The sequence below is a fragment of the Mytilus californianus genome, unplaced genomic scaffold (genome assembly GCF_021869535.1).
Source record: "Mytilus californianus isolate M0D057914Y unplaced genomic scaffold, xbMytCali1.0.p SCAF_12, whole genome shotgun sequence".
NCBI lineage: Eukaryota > Metazoa > Mollusca > Bivalvia > Mytilida > Mytilidae > Mytilus > Mytilus californianus.
The window spans coordinates 27,686,839-27,711,246 of NW_026262604.1; the positions used below are offsets into that span (position 1 = coordinate 27,686,839).

At 32.0% G+C, this 24,408-nt stretch overlaps 1 protein-coding gene across 1 annotated transcript in view; it reads left to right on the forward strand.

Moving 5' to 3' along the window:
- Positions 1-24,408, forward strand: part of LOC127721636 (hepatoma-derived growth factor-related protein 2-like) — a 34,928-nt gene that overhangs the window by 4,739 nt on the left and 5,781 nt on the right. The window contains exons 5-18 of the mRNA XM_052228409.1: positions 1,625-1,681; positions 2,618-2,725; positions 3,544-3,745; positions 6,295-6,376; positions 8,133-8,222; positions 9,587-9,731; positions 11,589-11,951; positions 12,926-13,017; positions 13,587-13,619; positions 15,720-15,793; positions 17,306-17,382; positions 20,063-20,164; positions 21,272-21,382; positions 22,373-22,451. Of these exons, the coding sequence (XP_052084369.1) occupies positions 1,625-1,681; positions 2,618-2,725; positions 3,544-3,745; positions 6,295-6,376; positions 8,133-8,222; positions 9,587-9,731; positions 11,589-11,951; positions 12,926-13,017; positions 13,587-13,619; positions 15,720-15,793; positions 17,306-17,382; positions 20,063-20,164; positions 21,272-21,382; positions 22,373-22,451 (1,615 nt within the window). The remainder of the gene's footprint in view (positions 1-1,624; positions 1,682-2,617; positions 2,726-3,543; positions 3,746-6,294; positions 6,377-8,132; positions 8,223-9,586; positions 9,732-11,588; positions 11,952-12,925; positions 13,018-13,586; positions 13,620-15,719; positions 15,794-17,305; positions 17,383-20,062; positions 20,165-21,271; positions 21,383-22,372; positions 22,452-24,408) is intronic.

The following is a 24,408-nucleotide window of genomic DNA, read 5'->3' on the forward strand; positions in this document are numbered from 1 at the left end:
ATCGCAACTCCTCTGAAACCACACAATAGAATTTCATGAAACTTTGTAGATAATAAGGACATACTAGGTAGATGTGCATATCGACAGGAAATTATGATTCAATTTTTTTTCTAGGAGTTACGCCCCTTTGAACTTATTTGCTTCAATATACCTCTGCAACAGTTTGTCATCGCAACTCCTCTGAAACCACACAACAGAATTTCATGAAACTTTGTAGATAATAAGGACATACTATGTAGATGTGCATATCGACAGGAAATTATGATTCAATTTTTTTTTTCTTATACAATTTTTTTTTCTTACAGTTATTTTATTTCTCCAGTGACAATGTGGGGACGTGGGGTATGTGAGCGCGCTCACTAAGGTTCTTTAATTTTGAAAGTGGAAAAAAAACAAGACAAAACACAAATTAAATCATTGATGAAGCTTCTAACTTTTACCTTATGGTGAGTTACCCATAGAATTTTGGGTCATCAATGCCCTTTAGCTTGGTTCTTTTTTTGGCTATTTGATTTTTTGATTTGAGTGTCACTGTAGTGAAATGGGAGTCGGATGATGTGGCATACAAGATTGTAAGCCTGGTTTCTTTGATGATTTTTTTTTACAGGGCTATTTATCATGTATTTTTATTGATTTAGGTTTATTAGTACTAAATACTTTACTTATGTGATTGTCGGATCAAAGTAACAAAAAAGAACAGAAAAAATGCACAAGAAAATCCTTGAAGAAGAAGCTCTTGAATCAATACTTCCCATATCAGGCCACCGAATAAGACCATCTGAAATTCATTTGACAAATACCCATATTAGAGTTGTTCCCAATGGATTTCCTGTTCTCGCTAAACAGAGCACATGTATCCTGATGGCTTCCGTTTGATAAACAAAATTCTGCCTTTCTCCTTTCTCTTTATACATGAAATAAAAATTGAAAAGGCACAATTTGTGCAAAGGGACACGAAAAACTTGGATAATTAGTAGACAAAAAAAATTTCCATGATCATATCATTTTAAAAAGAAGAAAGGGGTTGAAATTATTAATATTTTTATAGAACAGAAACGATATTTGATTTTGAAAACTAGTAATAAACCTTTAAGAATTAACTTCAGACTAAATGAATTGGGATTTGTGAGATTTTTATGCCCCACCTACGATTGTAGAGGGGCATTACGTTGTTCGGTCTGTGCGTCCCTCCGTCCGTCCATCTGTCCCGCATCAGGTTCAAGTTTTTGGTCAAGGTAGTTTTTGATATATTTGAAGTCCAATCAACTTGAAACTTAGTACACATGTTCCTTATGATATGATCTTTCTAATTTTAATTACAAATTAGAGTTTTGACCCCAATTTCTTGGTCCACTGAACATAGAAAATGATAGTGCGAGTGGGCAGGTTAAAGTTTTTGGTAAAGGTAGTTTTTGATGAAGTTGAAGTCCAATCAACTTGAAACTTAGTACACATGTTCCCTATGATATGATCTTTCTTATTTTAATGCCAAATTAGAGTTTTGACCCCAATGTCACGGTCCACTGAACATAGAAAATGATAGTGTGAGTTGGGCATATGTGTACTATGGACACATTCTTGTTATGATTTGACATAATATTTATTTCATTTTTTTTTTCTTCAGACACCGCAGACACAGAAGAAAAAAGAATCACAGAAAAGAAAAAAGTCTACATCAGGGGTGAGTGGCACTTTAACGTTCTTGCTTTAAAAGGGAGAAAATAAGGATGAGACATACTAAAAGTTCATGTCAACCATAATTTTAAAAATCTGGTTTTAAATATTTGTTTAAATAAAGAATAACACCAGTTTTTGTTAAAAATACAAGCAAATGCGTAAAAAACAAAAATAGATCATGTAGCAAGACTTCTCAAAATATGTCGTTCTGTCAGACAAATCCTAATAAAGGACAAAGATTAAAAATTACTATCGATCATTGTATGGTCTTTGATAAGCAAAACCCATACCACGTAGTTCGCTATAAAATGTAAAACAATATACCACTTTCCAGTTGTGTCCTTCACAGGAAAAGTTTGTCAATTATGTGCACCTTTATGATGTCATTTACCAGATAGAGGGGATTGCCTGTATCCCTGCACTATTATAGTTCATCAAGCGTATTCGTGATTGTCATTATGCAAGATAAACTAGAAATAATGTTTGTTCCGTAGGTATTTAATCACAATTCCAAAACGACAGCAGTGCTGATTATCAATTATAAGAATTTAATTTGCCGAAAAATTCGTGCAATACATTATTATATTTTTTCAACCACTCAACATGGAAATGAAGTGACGATGCCCCTAAACGCACAAATGATGTTCACTTAAACCAAAGTTTTTGATGGAAATGCAACGAACTTGAAAGTTGTCTGTTAAAGCAAGAAAACCAAGGGCCTGATTTATGAAGACTGCATTTACCTCAGTAATTTTCACAAATCATTATGTTTGTGGTTGTTTTCTTGATATTCTTTTCTACCTAACATAACAAAATTTAAAACAATTAAAGAAAGAAAACCAAGGGCCTGATTTATGACGACTGCATTTACTTTAGTAATTTTGATATCATTATGTAGTTTTTGTTTTCTTGTTATTTTTCAACCTAACTCTTTATCCAGGGTAAACCAGCAAAGAAAGCAAGGAAAGAAGAACATTCTGATCAAGAGGTGGAAAACGAAGAAGAAGAGGATGAAGAATCACCTGACAATGATGATGAAGGGGATGAGGTAAACACAGGCCTTAATTTAAGAGGGTCCGAAAGGGGGGTATATGCACTGACAAACTTGAAATTAAATAGCCAATTCATGATGAACTAAAAAAAAAAGAAATAGCTTGCACATCAACAATTTACATGAGACACAATGAATAGTGAGTTTCATGCCCAAAACACACATGAAATAAGAATTGCAAACACGTTGTACAAAATTATCCATTTAACACCCTCATTTATGACCAAGATACATAATGTGATTTTTTGAAAATGAATACAAGTAAAGGTATCAAAATTTAAAATGCAAGGTTTTATTTTTGTGACGCCAATCTCATTGCAATTTTTCACAAACATCACAAAAATCTCCGAATTTTCAGTAAATAGTTAAAGTAGGTTAAAGAAGAAAAAAAAAACACCAGGCTTTTAATTTTGTGCACATGTCTATATAAGACTTATTTGTGTTTGAATCTAACCAGTTTGGTGAAATATGAGCTAGATACAAGACCTTCTTTTAGTATAAAATTGAACATAAGGAACATGCAGGGTATAATTGTAATCTGAGTTTTAGGTAGAAGTAACATTGGGTGGTAATGAAAGATTGAATATTTATCATGAATTTTGGATAAAATAAATTCATTTAATTCCCAACAGCCTTCCTAGATACTGTGGATGTTTATATTTTTTTTTTGTATCAATTTTTGTGGTGGAACAAAAATTTGCTATTTCAAGGATAGCTTGTTTTGTTGTCTCATCATTTACATGGCAAATAAATGTTGCTTGTATTTTTGGAGGGATTGTAATCAAGGCAAGAATTAATGCCACATTTTTTTCCAGGACTTTGAAATGGATGAACCTGCAAAGAAAAGCAAGAAGAAAACACCAGGAAAGACAAATAAAACAAAATCAAAGAGAAAATCAGTTGATTCAGATGAAAGTGATAAAGACGAAGTGGAGAAAGAAAAATCAAATGAGGAGAAACAGGAAAAGAAGAAAAAGAAAACACCAGCCAAACCAGCACAAAAGCGACAAAGCAAAGGTATAAATCAGGGATGTCACAATATATTTTTGTCTCATCTGTGACGAAAATTAAGTTTTCTGCTTAAGTTAGCTTGATAGGAACTGATAGATCATTGATATTTAATATAAAGTTGCATTACTATCAGTAAATATCAGTTTGACGACTATTTCGTGGCCCTGTCTCCTAGGTCATTGTCCAGCAACTTTAAATTAATTAGCAATTTTCAATGTTAAGTTATCTCCTTAAATTATTTTGATAGGAAATACTTGTGATAGATCAATGACATTTAATACAAAGTTGCATTACTATCAGTACATATCAGTTTGACGACTATTTCGAGGCCCTGTCCCCTAGGTCATTGTCCAGCAACTTAAAATTAATTAGCATGTTGAGTTTTCTGCTTATGTCAGTTTGATCCGATCTACTAGATAATGGTCCAGCGACTGAATTAGTAAATCATGTTGCTGTTCATCAGATTGTCTTTTTCTGAATTTTATGCCGACAGGTGAGACATATCTCTGTGTCTAAAGATTATCATATGATAATACTTATTTCATATGTATGGTATCATTTTTGCTAGATAAAGGCAACAGTAGTATACTGCTGTTCAATAGTCATAAATCGATCCGGGTCACAAACCAAAACCAAGGGAAACACATCAACTACAAGAGGAAAACAACTGAACAACATAAACACTGAACTGCTATAAAAACAAACGCCAACATACATAGAAACCGACTATTTGATAACAACTGCCATATTCCTGACTTGGTACAGGACATTTTAAGGCAAAATGGTGGGTTGAACCTGGTTTTATGGCTAGCCAAACCTCCCACTTATATGGCAATGTTAAAAATACTGCTAAAATGACAACATTACGTGACAGGAATACATTACAACTAAACCCAAGAACACTCAGGACAGAGACATACATAAATAAATAATATAACAGTACATTACAACATGTAAACCACAGAATAACAACGGACACCTAATTAATTTACGACAGTACACAAGTACACCACAATAGAATTATGAACTGCGCGTCACATGAATGAATCAACAACACAAAAAGTGACGTCACAGGTAAATTTCTAAAAATAGAATATAAAATTGGGATTGAGTTTGTAATGGTGTTATTTTATGTATTTTCTAACCATTACAGGGGGCCTCGGTGGCCGAGTGGTCTAAGTAGTTACTATCACTAGCCAGTCAACACTAAGGTTGTGAGTACAACCCCGCTTGTGCCCAAAAGCGGTGCTTAAAAGTGGCGTTAAAACACCAAAAATCAAATCAAATCTTACCATTACAAGGATATTAATATAGAATTGTGTTTGTAATGGTGTAACTATTTGTATTTTCTAACCATGTTGGTTTTTCTTCTAAATCAAAACTGTAAAAACAAATAAATCCTGTGAATATAGTAGCTTTAAACTAAAATCATATAAATGAACTAGCTGATTAAATATCTTAACTTTTACATACATGTAGAAAATAAAAATAGAATTCAAACCAAAAATGATAAGACATAACACAATATCCAACCAGAATTACAAACGTCTTGCTAGTTAAGACGAAGTTTAAAACAGGTTTATGATATGGTGATGTTTGGCTGATGGGTGTGTGGGCAGGGAAAAGTGGGTACTTTTGGTATTGGGAATTAGTCATTTTTCAAATATTTAAATATTCAGTATAAAACGTTCTCCTGTGTTTAAGAAACTTCCTCACAACCTGGCCATAGGAGTCTCTGATCTATTTTTTAAATATGAACATCTGAAATTGTCCTACATACACGACTTGGACAATGTTGGAAGGTTTATTGGTTTTACTTTGTCCACAGACCATCAACGTTGATATAATAAAAACAATTTCACCCACACTAATGCTTTAATTGCTGTGATGTTTTACAAATATTTTAAAGCTTATGCTGGTAGATTTTCTTATCTTATTGTCATGATAAAGAAAATAATAGCAGGTTGTAATTTTTACACAAAAATCTCAATTTGCCATTCAGACGATGAATGAGTACAGATTGATCCCTGGAAAATGAAGTTTTCAATGTTACATAACTGATATTTGCAACTGTGAATGAAGATTGAAAGCAAATACTTAGGATTCCTATTTATTCATGTGGGACCAATTTTCACAGATTGTATTGGTACAGGCTTAGTCAACCATGAATTTCAAATGTTCAGCAAAGTAAATATTATATTTTAAACTTATATGCTGACTTTTGCAAAACCATGAAATCACTTTTCAACAAAATACTTTAATTTTTCTCAATCCACAAATATCAGCACCAATAAAAATAGATGAATGAATCAGTATTTAGATCAGTACAGAATTTATGATTTGATGAAGATGACTGAATTTATCAATTAAAATGATTTTTCATTCATAAGAAATGATGTCTGCGAATCAGTCATGTACATCCTATTACCGTCTGAATATTTTTACTTCATTCAATCAAAATACAAACATAAGATTCATACTCCAAATAAAATATGAAGTAGGGAATTGAAAGGTCAAGTTGAAATGACTTTGATATTAATTTTTATAAATTTTAGGTTCAAGACCATCGACTGGAGGAAAGAATAAAAGTGTTTCCAAGCTTGCATCCAGCGATATCAGCAGTCTATCTAGTGACAGGTAAATAATAGTATAATCAGCAGGAAAAAGGTTTGGGAGGATTGGACATCACATGATGTAGTTTTTGGGGTAAAGATTGCATGAAATGTAATCAAAACCCTATGGTCTATATCTTCCAAGGTTGATCACTAATTTTGATAGTTAAAACAAAATAGTTCAGTGAAGTGATCATTATTAAGACCCTATCTAGTCAATGTCATGTAATTTATTGATGATATGTTATACTTTGATATTTATGTTACAATATGATGTGTATTTGAATTACCATACTTGTTAAGAAAACATTTTTTTATGAAAAATTACAAAAGTAATGCATGAATCCCATGTTATAAAAATGGGTTCAAAACTACAAATGTACAATCATGAACAAAGGAAGATAACTCCAACTCAAATTTTTAACTTGCCTAGCAAAATCAATGTTTTGTTTCGAAATTCACAAAATTGCAAAATGAAAGCAATCTTTACCCTTCAGTGCTCAGAAGCACAAGTGGATAAAAACAGTGGAAGCAAATACAATTCTTTTAAAAATGAACATACACATTATGGGTGATGGACTAGGTTCCGAAAAAAGTCATATTTGTCGGACTAAATGGTTCTGAAAGGCCAATGATTGAAAAGGAATTTGGGATTTCAGTCCAGAAAAAAAAGGTTCAGTAGGTGGCCTGTTGCAGGCAAAATTCTGTCCCTATTCAATATGCCTTCATTTTCCAGAGGCAGGCCTTCTACTCGGGCAACCACTATTATAGTACTTAATACCTATTGTAATTATTGTTAGTTTAAATAAGAAGATGTGGTATGAGTGCCAATGAGACAACTATCCATCCAAGTCACAATGTGTAAAAAGTAAACAATTATAGGTCAAAGTACGGCCTTCAACACTGAGCCTTGGCTCACACCGAACAGCAAGCTATAAAGGGCCCAAAAAAAGTAAAATTCAAACAGGAAAACCAACGGTCTAATCTATATAAAAAACAAGAAACACTTATGAACCACACCAACAAACAACAACCACTGAAAACAGGCTCCTGACTAAGGACAGGTGCATAAAAATGCAGCGGGTTTTAACAGGTGCCAACCTTCGCCCTAACCTGAAACAGCGGTATAACATTACAACATAAAAAGACACACAATAAAATAACAATTGAAATGGCTTAATTCGATCAAAAAGACAATACACAAAAACAAGTAAATATACACTGAACAAATAAGTTTGATCTATGACAAAATATAAATAAAAAAGATGTATCAATGTCAAAAAGACAACTTTAAACTAGGACAAAATAGCATTAAATAAAGTAATGTACACAAGTAAATTTAAATATAATAATATTGCTGTTAGGAGTACAGAAACATTTTTTACAAAATAAATTTGTTATTCATAGTACGAGTACAGAAGTGAAATTTTTTTCGTCATACTAAATACTTATCAAAGGTGGCACATATTAAAAATAGTAATACAAGATATAACACAAAATATGTAAACATTGAATAACAGAAATGCATTACAAACTTTGTCAACAGGTCAAATTAATACAAAAGTACAATTTGAGAGTACTTGCTGTTACTGAAAGCTAGTTAAAAGCCAAAAAAAAATAATAAAAAATCATGCATCAGAGAATAAAATCAATTAAAACACAATTTGTTCTTATCCTGAACATGCATGAAATATTTGCCACTGGACTTTAAGCAACCAACAATCAATCAATCACAACTAATGTTGGTATATCTTTTGTAATTGTTTCGTATTTCTTTAAAGTGACTCTGAAGATGGTTTGAGTAGCTGGAAAAAGAGAGATTTAGAGAAAAAGAAAGAAATGGAAAGAAAAATAAAAGAGGCAGAGGAACGGTTTGTACATGTTGCAGTATAGGAAATAGTATCATAACGGAATTTTAAACCATTTCAATACATAAAAAACAAACACTACCCGGCCTTGCAGTTATAAAAATTTGGAGTACGGCTATCGTAGTCAGACTCAGAATTCAACCAATCTAAATACTGGTTTTGGTGTTTCTAGTACAGATATTGTACTGTGAGTACTGAGTAAAGTTTTGTGACCGTAGGCCCTTATTTTGGTAACTGTTTTGTAGCCACATTAATTTGTACATGTCAAATAGATTTTTCGTCTTTGTCAAATGGGAAATTGAAATTCATGCATATTTTTAATAAGGACTGTTAAATTGAAGCGTACATAGTACCCAGGAAAGGTACTTCAAAAGCAGGGTTATAGATGCCAACCGTTACGATTTTTTTCCGTAATTTCCAATTAACATTCTACATGTTACGGATTTTCTTTCATTACCCTGTTTAGATATCATTTTGGTCATTGTTTCGCTTCAATTTTGGTTATAATTTATTAACAATAAGCGCTTGAGTGATTTGGATTATTAAATTCTTTCTGGTTTCTTTGGACTATATATAGTAGAAAAAAATCTATCCATTTCTTGTGTAATTCTGAATAATTAATGAATGCAGGAAGTCTGACGATATCTTATGAATCAATTGAATTTCTGCAGTAAGGAAAGAAAATTTAGACAAGAAAATCATAAACCAGAAAATTATGCCTTTTGCAAATATAGTGAACAAGACTTTTATTCAGCGTGATGTTTGGTGTTCCTCACTTGCTCATCAACTTTGAATCATAGTTGTCATAAATAAAGCACGTCATTTATTTTTTACTGTGTGCCTAGTTTGTAAGATTATTATAAAATTTTATGAAAAAATTATTATGACTGAAAAAAATCACATATTACGGAAATCTTAATACTTTTTTAACTGATTGCAACAAAAGAGGGTTGGCATCTATGCAGTGTACCCACCCTCGGAAACAATTTGGAGAAATGTATGCATTTTAAACTTGTACAGCATAATATATCATAGGCACCTAATAGAGCCATAAGTTGCAGTTAGTTTGTATTAGGCCATTAAAAAAAAATCTAGTTTCTCATCCAACTTTTATATCTTAATTATGTGTTTTCCATTTTTTTGTGTGAAAACTAATTATTAAATGCCAAAAAATACCCCAAAATCAAAACTTTTTTTTTGTTGGGGGAGGAAGATTGGAGCTCTGAAAAAGTCCTTGAAGGGGATGAGAATCTAAAATTTTTTTTTATGGCCTACTGAAACACTTAAATGTGACATTCATCATAGAAGTAAGAATTTTCAACTGGTTATAATGAAGGTTAAAGTAAATGTTATCATTTCTCTTTTAGAGCCCATAAGGAAGAGGAAGAGAGAATCAGGAAAATCCATGAAGAAAGATTAAAAGCCGAAGCTGAAAAAGAGGATTCTGAGAGTGATGATGGTACTTCCCCAAAACGTGAAAGAAAGAGAAAAAAGTTTTTTGATGAAGATGGTGTAAGTGGGGGGGAAGTTTGAATTATGATAGCATTATTTGTATGCAGCATTAACTGAAATCACATTATTTAATTCATACAAAAATTCAGAATTTACAATATCCATTAGGAAAAGGTAAAATTATGAATTTATTCCGCATTTTTATCAAAAATATATTAAGTAAACCATAAACGTAGATATTATTTTTTTTGAGAATTTTTACCAAAAGTACATAAGGGCTGTTCCATTAAAACATACATGGTACCCAGGGAAGGCACTTTGAAAATGGTGTAACCAACTGTAGAGGAAATTTAGAATTTCTCTTTACATTTTTACTCTTCAATTTTCACACCCACCCATAGTTGAGATTTCAAAGTGCCTTCCCTTGGTCCCATGTATGTTTTTATGGAATACCCCTAAAAAACATTATTGTTATTATACATTGTTTAGCATGGTGATGAGAAAAAGAAATTACCAGTTGCAAAGCTACAGGTATAACATGTCTGTCCTGACCTGTGCTTGGTGTTGACATTGCTATGTAACAGTGCTTTACAAGCTTTAATATTTTTCCTGCTCAATTACAAAATGTATTAACCTTGAAGTGATTTCATTTTAATTCTGCTTTGTTTTGATTTAGCAGCAGTTACTGATAATAGTTTGGATTATTGTTTAATGTATATTATGTGGAGATAAACCTCAAATTGAAACATGGAAGTTTCAATTTTCACTGCATAGTACATCATACATGTAAAAAGCCTAGATTTACACCCAAAATCTGTATAGGGCTGTTCCAGGGTTTGGTGTGAGTCAAGGCTCCGTATTGAAGGCCATACTTTGATCTATAATTGTTTACTTTTTACACAATTTGACTTGGATGGAGAGTTGTCTCATTGGCACTCATACCACATCTTCTTATTTCTATTAAATGCATTGGGGTATGGGAGGCACTTTTTTATGACCAGACCACCCATAATATTTAAATTTTCATTTTACTTAAAATTCTTTAATCAGAAATTCTCCCATCCCCCACCCAATGAATTTATTGTACAGCCCTTAAAACTTGTTAGATCTTGCATAGTTAACATTATTTACATCAATAATTCACCAAAATTTGTAGAGGCAAAATAAATCTCAAATTTGGAAAATGAGTAGAATTGTGATAGAATTTTAGTCCCTATAAAGAATATTTTCTTAACAGATATGAATTAAAGGACATCTGAGTATATATCAACAATGTTTTACCTCTGTCTGTCTGTCTTCCCGTCCATCCGTCAGTCCGTCCATCCGTCCCATGAATATTTTTTGTCACATCTTTCTCAGGAACTACATCATAAGGATTTCTGAAATTTGGTTTCAGGGTTTATATAAGTCAGCTATACCGTGTGATGTGTTTTTAGATTCATCACTCAACAACTTCCTGTTTACTGAACACTTACATATTTTTACACTATTAAAATTATCCAGTTGCGGCGGGGGTATCATCAGTGAGCAGTAGCTCTCAGTTTCACTTGTTATTACAATTTTTTCATTTTCTTAATGTATTTATATGAGGGAAGATCCAATTTTTACATATTTACAACAATTTAATTTAGCTTGATTTTTCATATAAATGGCTAGTGAAAATAAGTTGGTTTAAAGTATTGTCTCTACAGACTGAAATAACTTCACTCCAACTAAAGCATGGTAGAATAGTGTCACATAGATGGTTTATCTTATGTTTTAGTATGTTTAATTATTAAACATGTGCTGACTTTTCAGCTTACAGTGAACAAGATCTTATTAATTTTTTGTCTTCACAAACCATTATTTGTTTCTGTTAAAAATTAAATATACATAGAAATTGTTTGCTTTTCTTTAATTCATTTCATTTATTTATAGGTAAACAAAGATAAGTCTGAATTAGTCAAAGAAAGGAGAGAATCCCATTCTCCGAAAGACAGTGTATCAAAACATTCTAAGAAATCGGATAAAAAGGACCATATAAAAACGGAGAGGAAAGATCCAGAGGACAAAACAGATACAAAACATGAGAAGGACAAATTAAAAAAAGACAATATAGAAAAATCAAATAATGAATCTGAAAGTAAAGTGAAAAAGAAAGAGCCGAGTAAAACGATAGAAGAATTTATAAAAGAAAACCGTGAAGAAGAAGAGACGATCAAAGATGAAAGTGATAATGACATTTCTAAAAATTTAAAACATAGTGATCATTCTGATACTAGTAAACCTGTTAATTCTCATGTAAGTATTATGAAATTAACACATAGTGATCAATCTGATACAGGTAAACCTGTTAATTCTCATGTAAGTATGATGAGATTAACACATAGTGATCAATTTGATACTGGTTAACCTGTTAATTCTCATGTAAGTATGATGAGATTAACAAACAGTGATCAATCTGATACTAGTAAACCTGTTAATTCTCATGTAAGTATGATGAAATTAACACATAGTGATCAATCTGATACTAGTAAACCTTTTAATTCTTATGTTAGTATGATGAAATTAACACATAGTGATCAATCTGATATGGGTAAACCTGTTAATTCTCATGCAAGTATGATGAGATTAACAATGGTCAATCTGATACTAGTAAACCTGTTAATTCTCATGTAAGTATGATTAAATTAACACATAGTGATCAATTTGATTCGGGTAAACCTGTTAATTCTCATGTAAGAATGATGAGATTAACACATGGGGATCAGTCTGATACTAGTAAACCTGTTGATTCTCATGTACAAGTACTCCCAAATTAGTAAAATGTTAAATCTTTTAAGAGGCACTAGGAAAGTTTTAAGATAATGGAGCAGAATTCAAGAAAATAATTATTCAATTGCAAGTCAAATTTACTATAAAATAACTTTTCAAAAAGGGAATACTCTGTACATTAATTAACCCCCTCAGCAACCCTTCTTTAATAGACTAAGTGTTTTCCCCATACCCCACGTTCCCTATTACTTCAGTCGTAAGATGGCGAAAAATTAATGCTGCAGATTTATTATTATTTTTGGAATACCAATTTTCATGGTTTTTTGTGGGTATAATCTAAATCAACACATGAATTTAATTCAAGGAATCATAAATTTTCTAAAGGCTTGAATGCATACATTGGCAAAACCACTAATTGTCATATCCAGGAAAATACGTTTTTCCTCAATCCATGAAAATTATGAATCCCCAAAATTTTAAGAATTATTGCTTTGTTTTAGGAGGAGAGTAGTCATACAGTATTAGATAAGGAGGCACAGGAGACAGAAAGGGAGGCAGAGCGACAACGACGGATAGAAAGGGTTAGAAAACAGTAAGTCGGTGCTTAAAACACCTTATTTTTATTTGTTCCCAATACTGGCCATCACAGATGTACCTGTACAATTTTGACATCAAAGTGTTGCAAAATCTCTAGGTCAAGTGTTGCCGATTTAGAATAGACTATTTTCATATTACCAACTTTTGACACCCGAGTATAAAATTTTGTATATATGTTCTTACAGGTCCTATATAAGTGTAACAAGCCTGGGGTCAAGTGTGAAGACTGTAACAGTTCAATATGATTCAGATAAATGTTGATTGTACATGGGGAAGGCATTTTTGAAAGAGGGCTAAGCAGGCAGGGAGCACATTTAAAAAGTAGACCTTGGGTTTTCATTATAAAAAAGAATATATACATGATATAAGACAATTGCCTAAGATTTATCTTCAGATGCTTAATATGCACCAACTGTGTCACCTTGTAGTTGTTTTAATGTCCTAGCAAACAAAAATGGATTCTAATATGTATTTGAATTAATTATTAAATGTATATTATCAGAAGGTTGATTTATTCAATGCATTTATAGACTTCTTATGAATATAGAAAATTGTTTATTACAGAAGAGAAAAAGAAGAAGAAAAAGAGAGGAAATTGTGAGTATTTGAATAATATTTTTTTTTATATCACAAGATATATTCATGATATTAGAGTTAAATAACAAACTAAAAGCATACAGAATATTAAACGTCTAAAGTTCATCATACACCAATCTATATTGAGGACAATCTTTGCAATCAGTTCTAAATCACTGCAAACCTGAAGTGGTGAATGAATTCAAGGGAGATTACTGAGAATCAGTGCTATTCTGCAGTTGACAATGGACTAAATAGAAAGTTTGAGAGCAAGATATAATTAGACCAGGTCCAGAGCTCCAGATAAGCTGCGTATTTGCGTGATCACGCAATAAAAATAATTAAAAACCCAATGCAATTGCCCATTGCAGGGTTCAATAACCCAATTAATTCAAAGGAAAACCCAATTATATGCCAAAAACATGGGTTCTTAACGCTTTTATTCGCTATCGTTTGCGTTATTTACCCTTACTTGATTACAGTCGTCGCGTAAATCTATTTTTATAATATTTATAATTGGAAATGTCCTTTTGTTCTAAAAAATAGAGCCCTGCATCAAGTAGCTGTAATGGGTCCCTGTTGGAATTTTCCGTTGCTCAAAAGGTACACGTGTTTCTGAAAACATTTCGATCTTCTCGGCGTTTATCCAATTAGCGTGTGACATGCTGTCATATTTTTTCGGATTGCTCGGGATTTATCTTAATATACAATGAATTAAAACGAAAGTAAATGTCCGGTAAAAATATTGAATAGAAGCATGTTTTCGGCTTCTTTTTGATAGCTGAGGGAAAGTTATGATGATAACAAGACTCAGCTAGTGATTTTAGGAAGCCATTGAACGCACGGGCGTGTTTGCGTACCATAACGAGAACATTGCTAGAGCGATAAACACGGGGTTCCGTCAAAAACGAAATCAGTTGGAAAAAGTGAAAGGCCAAATCAATTATGACATGATATGTAGTTTGAAAGCATCAGAAACCAAAAGTTCTGATAAGGGACAACTTAACCCAGATTTATGAAAATTGAATTAAACGAAAACAGTTTATATATTATTTTTTTTCATTTTAGTTGATGAGTGAATACACATATATCCGTTTTTTACGTCAATGCAGCTTGACACTTTCTTTGTTTTTGGTCTAATTGTTCTAGATGTTTAAGATAGATGTCTTATTGGCAAGTGCAGTATAACATTGTCATTTATTTACTTGATGTTGCAGAATTATTTGTAAATTTAAGTTGAATGTGGTCTCCGTCATTATAAACCACCCTATAAACCTCAAGGTTTTGGGGGTATATCTTAAATCTGGAAACTACTTTTTATTTTTATTAAAAAGAATATCTGGCAAATAGGTGAAAGGACTGGCAAAACTTTCTTACAGCACCTAAATTTCACATATATTACACAAAAATCTAAACACTTAGCCACACCTACCCCAACTATAATTAAACTGTAGGGTGATCATATGGGATCTAGAAAGGCAATTAGTTCCTGTCCAACTAGTGACACCAGCTGCAGTTTACATAAGTTTTGAGAAAATACAAAACTGACAGAACGTTTAAAACGGGACACAAATTAAATGTACAATTGCTCGTCAGTGAATAAACCAAATAAAACAGCTAGCACATATTCTACAAAGAAAGAAACACATTTAAGATGGAAACACATCTGGGGTTGATATAATGTGATTATAACATGCCTAAATATTCAATATTGTGTTGATGAAAAAACCCAATACATTAAGGAGCTTGGTGGTGAAAAACCCAATTTGATATTTGCTTGAGGGGTGAATTGGAATTGATAATGCAATTAAAAAACTTTATCACCCAATTACATAAAAAAATGGTGGGTAAAAACCCCAATTTGTGAATTCTTATCTGGAGCTCTGCCAGGTCTATTACTGAGATTAAAGCAAATATTGTTTTAAAACCAACATGGTTATATACAAATAAAATGATACATAAAAAGAAGACTTAACATTGTCAATTAAAAGTGAATTTAAATACAGTTCAATGATAAAAATTTAAAGCGTTATTGATTTTGAAAAATTATGAAAAATTAGATGGATGCACACATTTTAATGGCAATTTATGAAAGCCATAAATATGTTATTTCTATTTTAGTCGAGAAAAAGAGGAAGAAAAGGAGCGAAAGAAGAGAGAAAAGTATGAACAGAAGAAAAAAGACAAAATAAGCTGTAAGTGTATGTTCTGTCAGTCACGGTAATACTTATACAAGTGTTTTTTATTAACTAGTACAGGTAAATTATTTTGGAGATAGAGTTATTTCCCTTAGACAGTGAGATGTTTTTTACGTTTTTAAATAAAAAAGTTTATTTTCTTCTTTTCTTGAATTTATCTTGACTACATAACTCTAATAGAGTGTTTTATTGTCTGTCATTTTTAGTTGTCTTTACTATTTATAAAAGTATACTGTAAACTAACTTATTTTCGCGGATACTTTATTTCACGTTTAGCCCTTTCTAGCCTGTTTTGCGGCGATTTAATTTCACGATTCTCGGATTTACTTGATGTAGTTAAGTAAGGGAAAATCCAAGTTTTACATATTCATGATGACTTATATTCGCGATATTTTCTTTACTCACGAAAGTCGCGAAAATAAATCGCCCGCGAAAATTAGTTGGTTTACAGTAATTTCATGGACAATGAAAATCTCCTTTGTTATCTTCAAAATACTGCTCATTTACAAGGAGAAATTTTTGGCAGTTACTTAACATCTGGGTGTAATAGATCTCTTCGTTTAGTTTTTGAGATAAAAGGTTGAACTCTTGTAAAAAAATATTTAGCAAACTAGAAAAATTCTGTTTAAGCTTGTTTTGACCTCCCAAAACTTTAGAATTTAAGGGGTTGTAATAAAAGATTACTTGTATATGCAAAGTAAATTTATTGAGAAGATTAAGGGGAGAATATTCAAACCTTGAAAATAAGATAAAAATCTTACAATATAAACATAAGAAGATGTGGTATGATTGCCAATGAGACAACTCTCCACCAGAGACCAAATGACATAGAAGTTTACAACTATAGGTCGCTTTATGGCCTTCAATAATGAGCAAAACCATACTGCATACTAGTCAGCTATAAAAGGCCCGGAAAAAATCTACTTATATAAGTAAATATTACTTACATCTTCAAGTAATTTAACATGACTTGTATTACCCCTGACTCTCTGGATTCCTTTATTTTCATGGAATGTGGAAAAATTGTACTTGTGTGGTTTTGAATGAATATTTGTCATGCTTTGGAGTATTATGACATGTGTTTCTTAGTATTACCTATGGGTAGAAATTTTCTTGGTGCAAATGTAGTACATACGAGTATAAAATGTTTGGTAAACATCAATTATACATCAACCCATCAACAAAATACCCATAAAGACTTAAACTTCAACATCAATATTCAAACAAAGGCAGTTCTCGATATAATATAGTACGCTCTTAAATCACCTGGACTGTAGAAAAGGTGTAAATAAAGAGTATCTGAAGAGAATGAATACTTAATTCCAAAAATGACAAAAACATGAAGATTTTGATTGATTGATTGTTGGTGTTTAACACCACTTTCAGCACTATTGGCTCTATCACTGCCTTCCGCTTTTATTTTTTTGACGAAGCCTGGGAGAACTACCAACCTTCTTAAGAAACAACATATTTTTGATTCCTAAAATTTCTTCTGTTCTATATTAACAGTTGTACAGACAGAAACTAAATTAATGCAGATGGACAAAGAAATAAAGAAATGTATACAGAAAGACCATGAAGCAACTGTATGTATTTCGTAGGTTATTGATACATTTAAATACATCTCCCACAATTTTTCCTCAATCATTGAAAAAACTATAAGAAATACAACCACCTCTTATTTATGTTTTTGTCCCTTGCGCAGCGCGTTGCTTAAAGACAATTATTGTTAAAAGAGCTATGCCCCTTGGAAATATTGATCATATGGAAAATTGCATTGTCACGGCTCTCATGTGTACAATTATTGCCAGAATTTTATAAAACTTATATCATAGGTTAATGTCTGCAATGTCTTTGACACTTTCGAAAATAAGTGCTGATCAAATATTTTTAACGAGTCATTCCCCTTGGAAATATTAATTATAATGGAAATCTCATTGCATTTGCTCTGGATCCATCATTTCTCAAAGATATTAATTAAGAGTTTTAAAGAACAAAAAAAAAGTGCTTTGTTTAGTTATTGCCCTTGTACCTTGGATAGATAAATTATGTGCAATGCAGGGGACATTGGATTTCTGTTCTTTTATTAAAATGCCTTTAACTTTTTCGAAATAATTACAAATAATAGCATCTTGAAATTTGTTATCAGGCTTTATGTCAGCATCTTCTACCATGTGACACGGTTTCAGATTCATAATTAATCAACTTCCTGTTTACCGAATATTTATAAATTATTCTAACACATACTGGCCATGTATGAATTATTCTACTGAACTACAAATAAGAACTATCAGATATTTGCTATCAAGCTTCATCATGTTCATGTGAACATGACTTACAGATTCCTTAGACTTCATCTCTGTTTACTGAATACTTGAAGCAATAGCTTACATTTTTACTTGCATTTTTAAAAAAAATTAGAGGCCATTTATGGGATTGAGATTAGTGTGGGTCCAAGATCTGGGTCTGTCTGTTCTAAGAACTTGAATTGCAAAAGTCCAGGACCCTCCATCATTTATATTGATGGTTTTTTACAGGACCTATGACTTTCTTAAAGCGGACTTTCTCGTGAAAATTCAAATGGTCCTTGACTTTTCATATTTTAAAGTATATTTGAACCCTTTCACTATACCGGTAATGGGTCTTTTTATTTCACCTTCTTTTTAAGTCTCCCAAACGAAGTCTTATTGGTTTTGCTCAGTTCTTATTATTATTATTATTATTCTTCTTCTTCTTCTTCTTCCGCCGCTTTTAAATTTGAACTTGTCCGCACCCGTTCTCCAAAACCGCTTGTCAGATTAACTTAGGGTTTCACAATATGTTAGACTAACATGTCTAGTGGTGCAATCAGGGTTTTGTTTGTGCAATGGGGTACATAAAGGGGTACTTTGAGGGGCAAAAAGAAAAGAGGGTTTTACTATAGAACCCTATGGGATTTTATTTTTTAAAATTTTCAAATGATTATAAATTGAAAACCGTTTGTGATAGACACAATCTTTTTAATTGAAAATGTTCTAAATGATAAAGCACATTATATGAAACAAAAGGTTAGTCCCCAGGGGTCACCCCCACCCCCTGCCATTTAAGAAAGTTCTAATATCTTGTAAATGGTCGAGATCCCCACCCCTAAACCATATATATTCTGGTTTGTCATGCTAAGATGGTTTGAATGATATACAGGGTTAGTCCACAGGGGTCATCCCGACCCCCTGCCATTTGAGAAAATTCTAATATCTTGTAAATGGTCGAGATCCCCACCCCTAAACCATATATATTCTGGTTTGTCATGATAAACCACATCAAATGAAATACAGGGTTAGTCCCCAGGGGTCACCCCAGCCCCCTGCCATTTAAGAAAGTTCTAATATCTTGTAAGTGGTCAAGATCCCCACCCCTAAACCATATATATTCTGGTTTGTCATGCTAAGATGGTTTGAATGATATACAGGGTTAGTCCCCAGGGGTCATCCCGACCCCCTGCCATTTGAGAAAGTTCTGATATCTTGTAAATGGTCGAGATCCCCACCCCTAAACCATATATATTCTGGTTTGTCATGATAAAAGCACATCAATTGAAATACAGGGTTATTCCCCAGGGGTCACCCCACCCCCTACCATTTAAGAAAGTTCTAATATCTTGTAAATGGTCGAGATCCCCACCCCTAAACCATATATATTCTGGTTTGTCATGCAAAGATGGTTTGAATGATATACAGGGTTAGTCACCAGGGGTCATCCCGACCCCCTGCCATTTAAGAAAGTTCTAATATCTTGTAAATGGTCGAGATCCCCACCCCTAAACCATATATATTCCTGTTCGTCATGTCTCGAACATTTGAATGACGTATAGGGTCAGTCCCCAGGGGTTCCCCCCACCCCCAATGTTCTAGTATCTTGGTAATGGTCGAGATCCCACCCCTAAACCATATATATTCTGGTTTGTCATGCCAAGATGATTTGAATGATATACAGGGTTAGTCCCCAGGCATCACTAATGCATATAACTTTACTGGACCAAACCAATTTTCACTGGACTTTGTCAAATGTCAAGGCGACCCTGGGAATTACGAATTATGGGAGCTTCGTTTGGGAGACTTCGTAACAGCATCCTGTTACAATCATTTCTTGTTTGTATAAAAATTAGAAAAGAACATGTCAATGGAAATATTTTGTTGTAAATTGATATTTAATTATGTGGTTTTTGATTTAGAGAATTTTAGTCCCACTGAATGACACTATCATACATGTTTACTTGTATTTGTAAAGGATGTAGACAAATGTATAGCCATTATGGAAGATTTAGAAGCTCTACCTGTCAATCAGATCATGTTAAAGAAAAATCCAGACATTTTAAAGACAATTAAAATGGTAAGTCTTATTGTACTATCATGAGATATAATATTGAAAGAACGAACTCTCTGTCTGACTGAAAAAAACCTTCAATAGAACAATTTTAAAATAACACTTTATTTGGTATGTTGAAAAGAGTAAATGGAACAATTAAAGAAAAGAAATTTATAAATAATCATGGGCTATGCAATAAAAACTAGAATAGGAGACAATCAAGTACAATTAAAAAAAACACATAGAAAATCATTATTGTCTCAAGTAGAAACTACTAAGTCTTGAAGTAGAAAAAGATGGATTCTGTAATTCTTTTGTAAATGTTAGCAACAATCATACAAAGGAGAAGGTTCGGTTCGGTAAGGGCTTGTTTTGGCCTAAAATTTGAAGTACATCTGATGAAAGATTTTTGACCTTTTTTAAACACTTAAGTGTCTACTTCAGTTGATTCAATAAGTTTATGTAAAAGATTTGAACTGATTTGGTCATGACAGACACTCAAATTCAAGCTTAAATATGAAAAATCTATCAAATATGCCATAAAACGTCACTTTTCAGATGGTTTTTGTCTAAAATGTAAGTGGCCGCATTTGTGATCAATCTCAACCTTTATATATATTATGTATTATCATCAAATACAACATATATTTGAATATTCAGACTGAACACAAATGCGCCCACTTCCAATTTAGACAAAGACCGTCTTAAAATTAGCACAAAAGCTAAAATTGTGAAGATTTCATTAATTTTTCATGAATTTAATTTGCTAGTATGTGGTGCATGTGCATTGCATTGGTAAAATCAGTCCATATTTATGGAACAAAAGTGTTCTACTTTCCTATGATAATACAAATAGCTAAAAGTTTAAATTTCAACAAATTTGTAAAAATGCTATATTTTGGGGCCAAAAAGGGGTCTTACGGGGCCTACTCCTTTGAAAAGATAATTTGTTAATTCTTTTGCAAGTTTAATACTCATTATGAATTATAAGTAATTATGAAGGTAAAAAAATCTATTGCTTGCAAACAATTTGTACTGTGTATGTTAACCATTTGAAAATCAAATGGTCCAGTATTTGTATGTGTCCTTTTAATGAGTTTTGAACTTTAACCTTAAATGTTGACTTTGTAGTTGAGGAAGTATAAAGGCAGTGAGAGAATTAAACAGAAAGCAGAAGTAATCTACCACAAGTTCAAAGGTTTCTTTCTGTCAGGAGAAGACTTTGGCTCAACTCCACCAGTGGTATGTTGTCAAATATAGTCATTTTCTCATTGTTGAAAGTCATATGGTTGCCTATAATTGCTAACATCCACTTCTTTTGAACTTGGGTGGATAGTTGTCTTATTGGCAATCATACCACATCTCCTTATTTTTATAACATATTTTGTGGACAGAACTACAGAATTCTTCATATAAAGATAAGGAGTTGTGGTATGATTGCCAATAAGACAACTATACACCAGAGACCAAATAATGTGGATGGAAGCAGCCATAGGTAAATAAACAGCATTCAAAAATGAGCAAAACCCATGTACTGTCATGACAAACTATGTTCTTAGTAATTTTTATGCCCCACCTAGGGGCACATTATGTTTTTTCGGTCTGTACCTCCGTTTGTCCGTCCGTTCATCCGTCCGTCCGTCCGTCCGTCTGTCCCGCTTCAGGTTAAAGTGTTTGGTTAAAGTTTTTGGTCTTAGGTAATTTTTGATGAAGATGAAGTCCAATCAACTTGAAACTTAGTACACATGTTCCCTATGATATGATCTTTCTAATTTTAATGCCAAATTAGAGTTTTGACCCCAATTTCACGGTCCACTGAACATAGAAAATGATAGTGTGAGTGGGGCATCCATGTACTATGGACACATTCTTGTTTATTGCAATTTTATTTTAGATAGGCTGATGGTGATAACTGATTTTCACTTCAGTTTTGTGAAAATATAATCTTTTCCTTTTATTATTTTTCTGGCTTGCCAAATTTGTATACGAGGCATATGTAGATGTTTTTGTTGTATATTGAATGATGCTTGGTAAACATACCCAGAAAGGATGCTCAGAAAAAGACACCTGATATACCTTCAGCACTTATTAAGTCTTAGAACATTTCCCTATATAGTATATTTAAAAAAAATGTTTTTACCTACCTACCAAAACTAATTTTCTATGTATTTCATCATTTGTCACTCATTATAACTTTCACTGACTTTATATTCAAGGTAATGTTTATTTTAGATAAAAGAAAAGCATAAAGATAAAAACTTGGAAAATAAGAAAAGAGAGAATAAAGAAAATGAGATACAACAAACCTCAGGTATATGTTTGTTAGTGATTGACAGCAGGTAAAGTGACCTTTGCTATGACTTGACTAATAGTGAGGCTATATATTTTCTTGTCTGTGCTTCCATCTGTTTGTGTGTTTGTCTAACTGTTGTACAGCCTATCGTTTTCAGTCATGGTTCATTGACCTAAATTTTTTTTTTGCAGTTTACTTGTTAAAGAACTGCTATTCTAATTTAATCATAATTTTTCTATCAGAATTACATACAGGCGAGACTGAACCACTTTTATTTAGTTTACCTTTCGGGAATCTCATACTCAAGAAAATTATAAGACTTAAAAGAACATGAATCTGCTGAATTTTACTGACCTCCAGAATACTTGGAATTAGGTCAATCGTAAATACATGAATCTTATGCATCAAGGTATTTTGTTTCTGCATGTTAAATGCTTCTACATTTAAGTCCTTATTGGGGTAAAGATTGCATTCATGCAATCAAAACCTTTATAGTTGTCAATTTTCCAGATTTTATCACTGCTTTTGATATACACATCCTACCAATGAACATTTAACAGCGAAAAATATACTCGGATACAAAATGATGTCAAGAAAATTACTTAAATAATGCATGATGCATTTATAATCTAGTATCTGTTCTAAAAAATATCAATGATTTCATTGTCAAACTAATATTTAAAATTGGAGATATCTTCCTTTATTCATAATTGAAGTTGAAACAAGTCCAATTATATCTCCAATTCATAGTAATGCCTTCCAATGCTAATTAATAAATGTAATTTTTAGTTTCCATTGCAAAATGAATGCAATCTTTACCCTTCAGTGCTCACAAGCATTTTGATGGAATTATACTACTGTGATTGATTTATTAACCAGATTTTCGAAGTAAAAATCGGTTATTGATTTGGGGATGTACAGTGGGTGGGAGGACGGGCAGCTGCCTAACATTGTATCTTCAATAACATGAAAACCCTTTGACAAATTTTTTTCAAATTTAGATATTATGTTGTTTCCTGCGACTAAATGAAGGTCGAGTTCAATTTTCACAATTTTAGCTTTTCTCATTTGTGAGTTATCACCCTTTTTAATATCCATAAGTGGTATTTTTTTGTGATTGAGTTATTTTCTTTTGAACAGAAATTGTTAATTATATACATAAAGTTTGATTACACTAAGCCTTTAAAGATAATTTTCACCTGTTTATATGTCCTGTTATCAGTTTACTAAACATATGGTTAATGTCTTATCTTGAGTGACATATTTATTTGAAAATGTTCTGTTTTCTAAGTGTTGATGATTAAAAGCTATATAGGAGTAGATATAGTTAGAAATTTACAGTTCATTATTAGACATTTTGAAGATAATTACAGATTAGTTTTATCGATTTTTAAGACATTGTATTAATGATAAATAAAATTTTTGATTTTTTTTCTTTTTCTTTTCTTTGGTAAATTGTAAATTGTTTGTTATTCTGTTAAAACTAGTTTTCTGAATGCTATATATATATATTTTTGATTAGGTGAACTATCAAAACTTAGCTTATATTGTCTATTAATAAACATATACTAAGAATTTCTGATTTTGGGCCCAGTTTTCAAGTTGGTCCAAAATTAAACTGTGTTTGATTTCAACATAAATTGAATATATATAGGGTTCTTTGAAATGCTGAATCTAAACCTGTATTTATTTTCATTATTAGTTAGATAATACCACATCGAGGTACAAAGGGTCCTTAATTAAACTTTTGTTTAATCAACAATTGAATTCTTGAGTTCTTTGATATGCTGATTTTAACAATGTTTGATTGTTAAATCATATCTAACTTTAGAGAACTTAGTCATCACTTCACTGGTTTATTGATTATAATCATATCTATTTATCCAGTTTGAGTTATTTCCCTTTGCATAGAAAATATATGGATAACATTAAATTGTGTTTCATTTCAACTTAAATTAAATATATATAGGGTTCT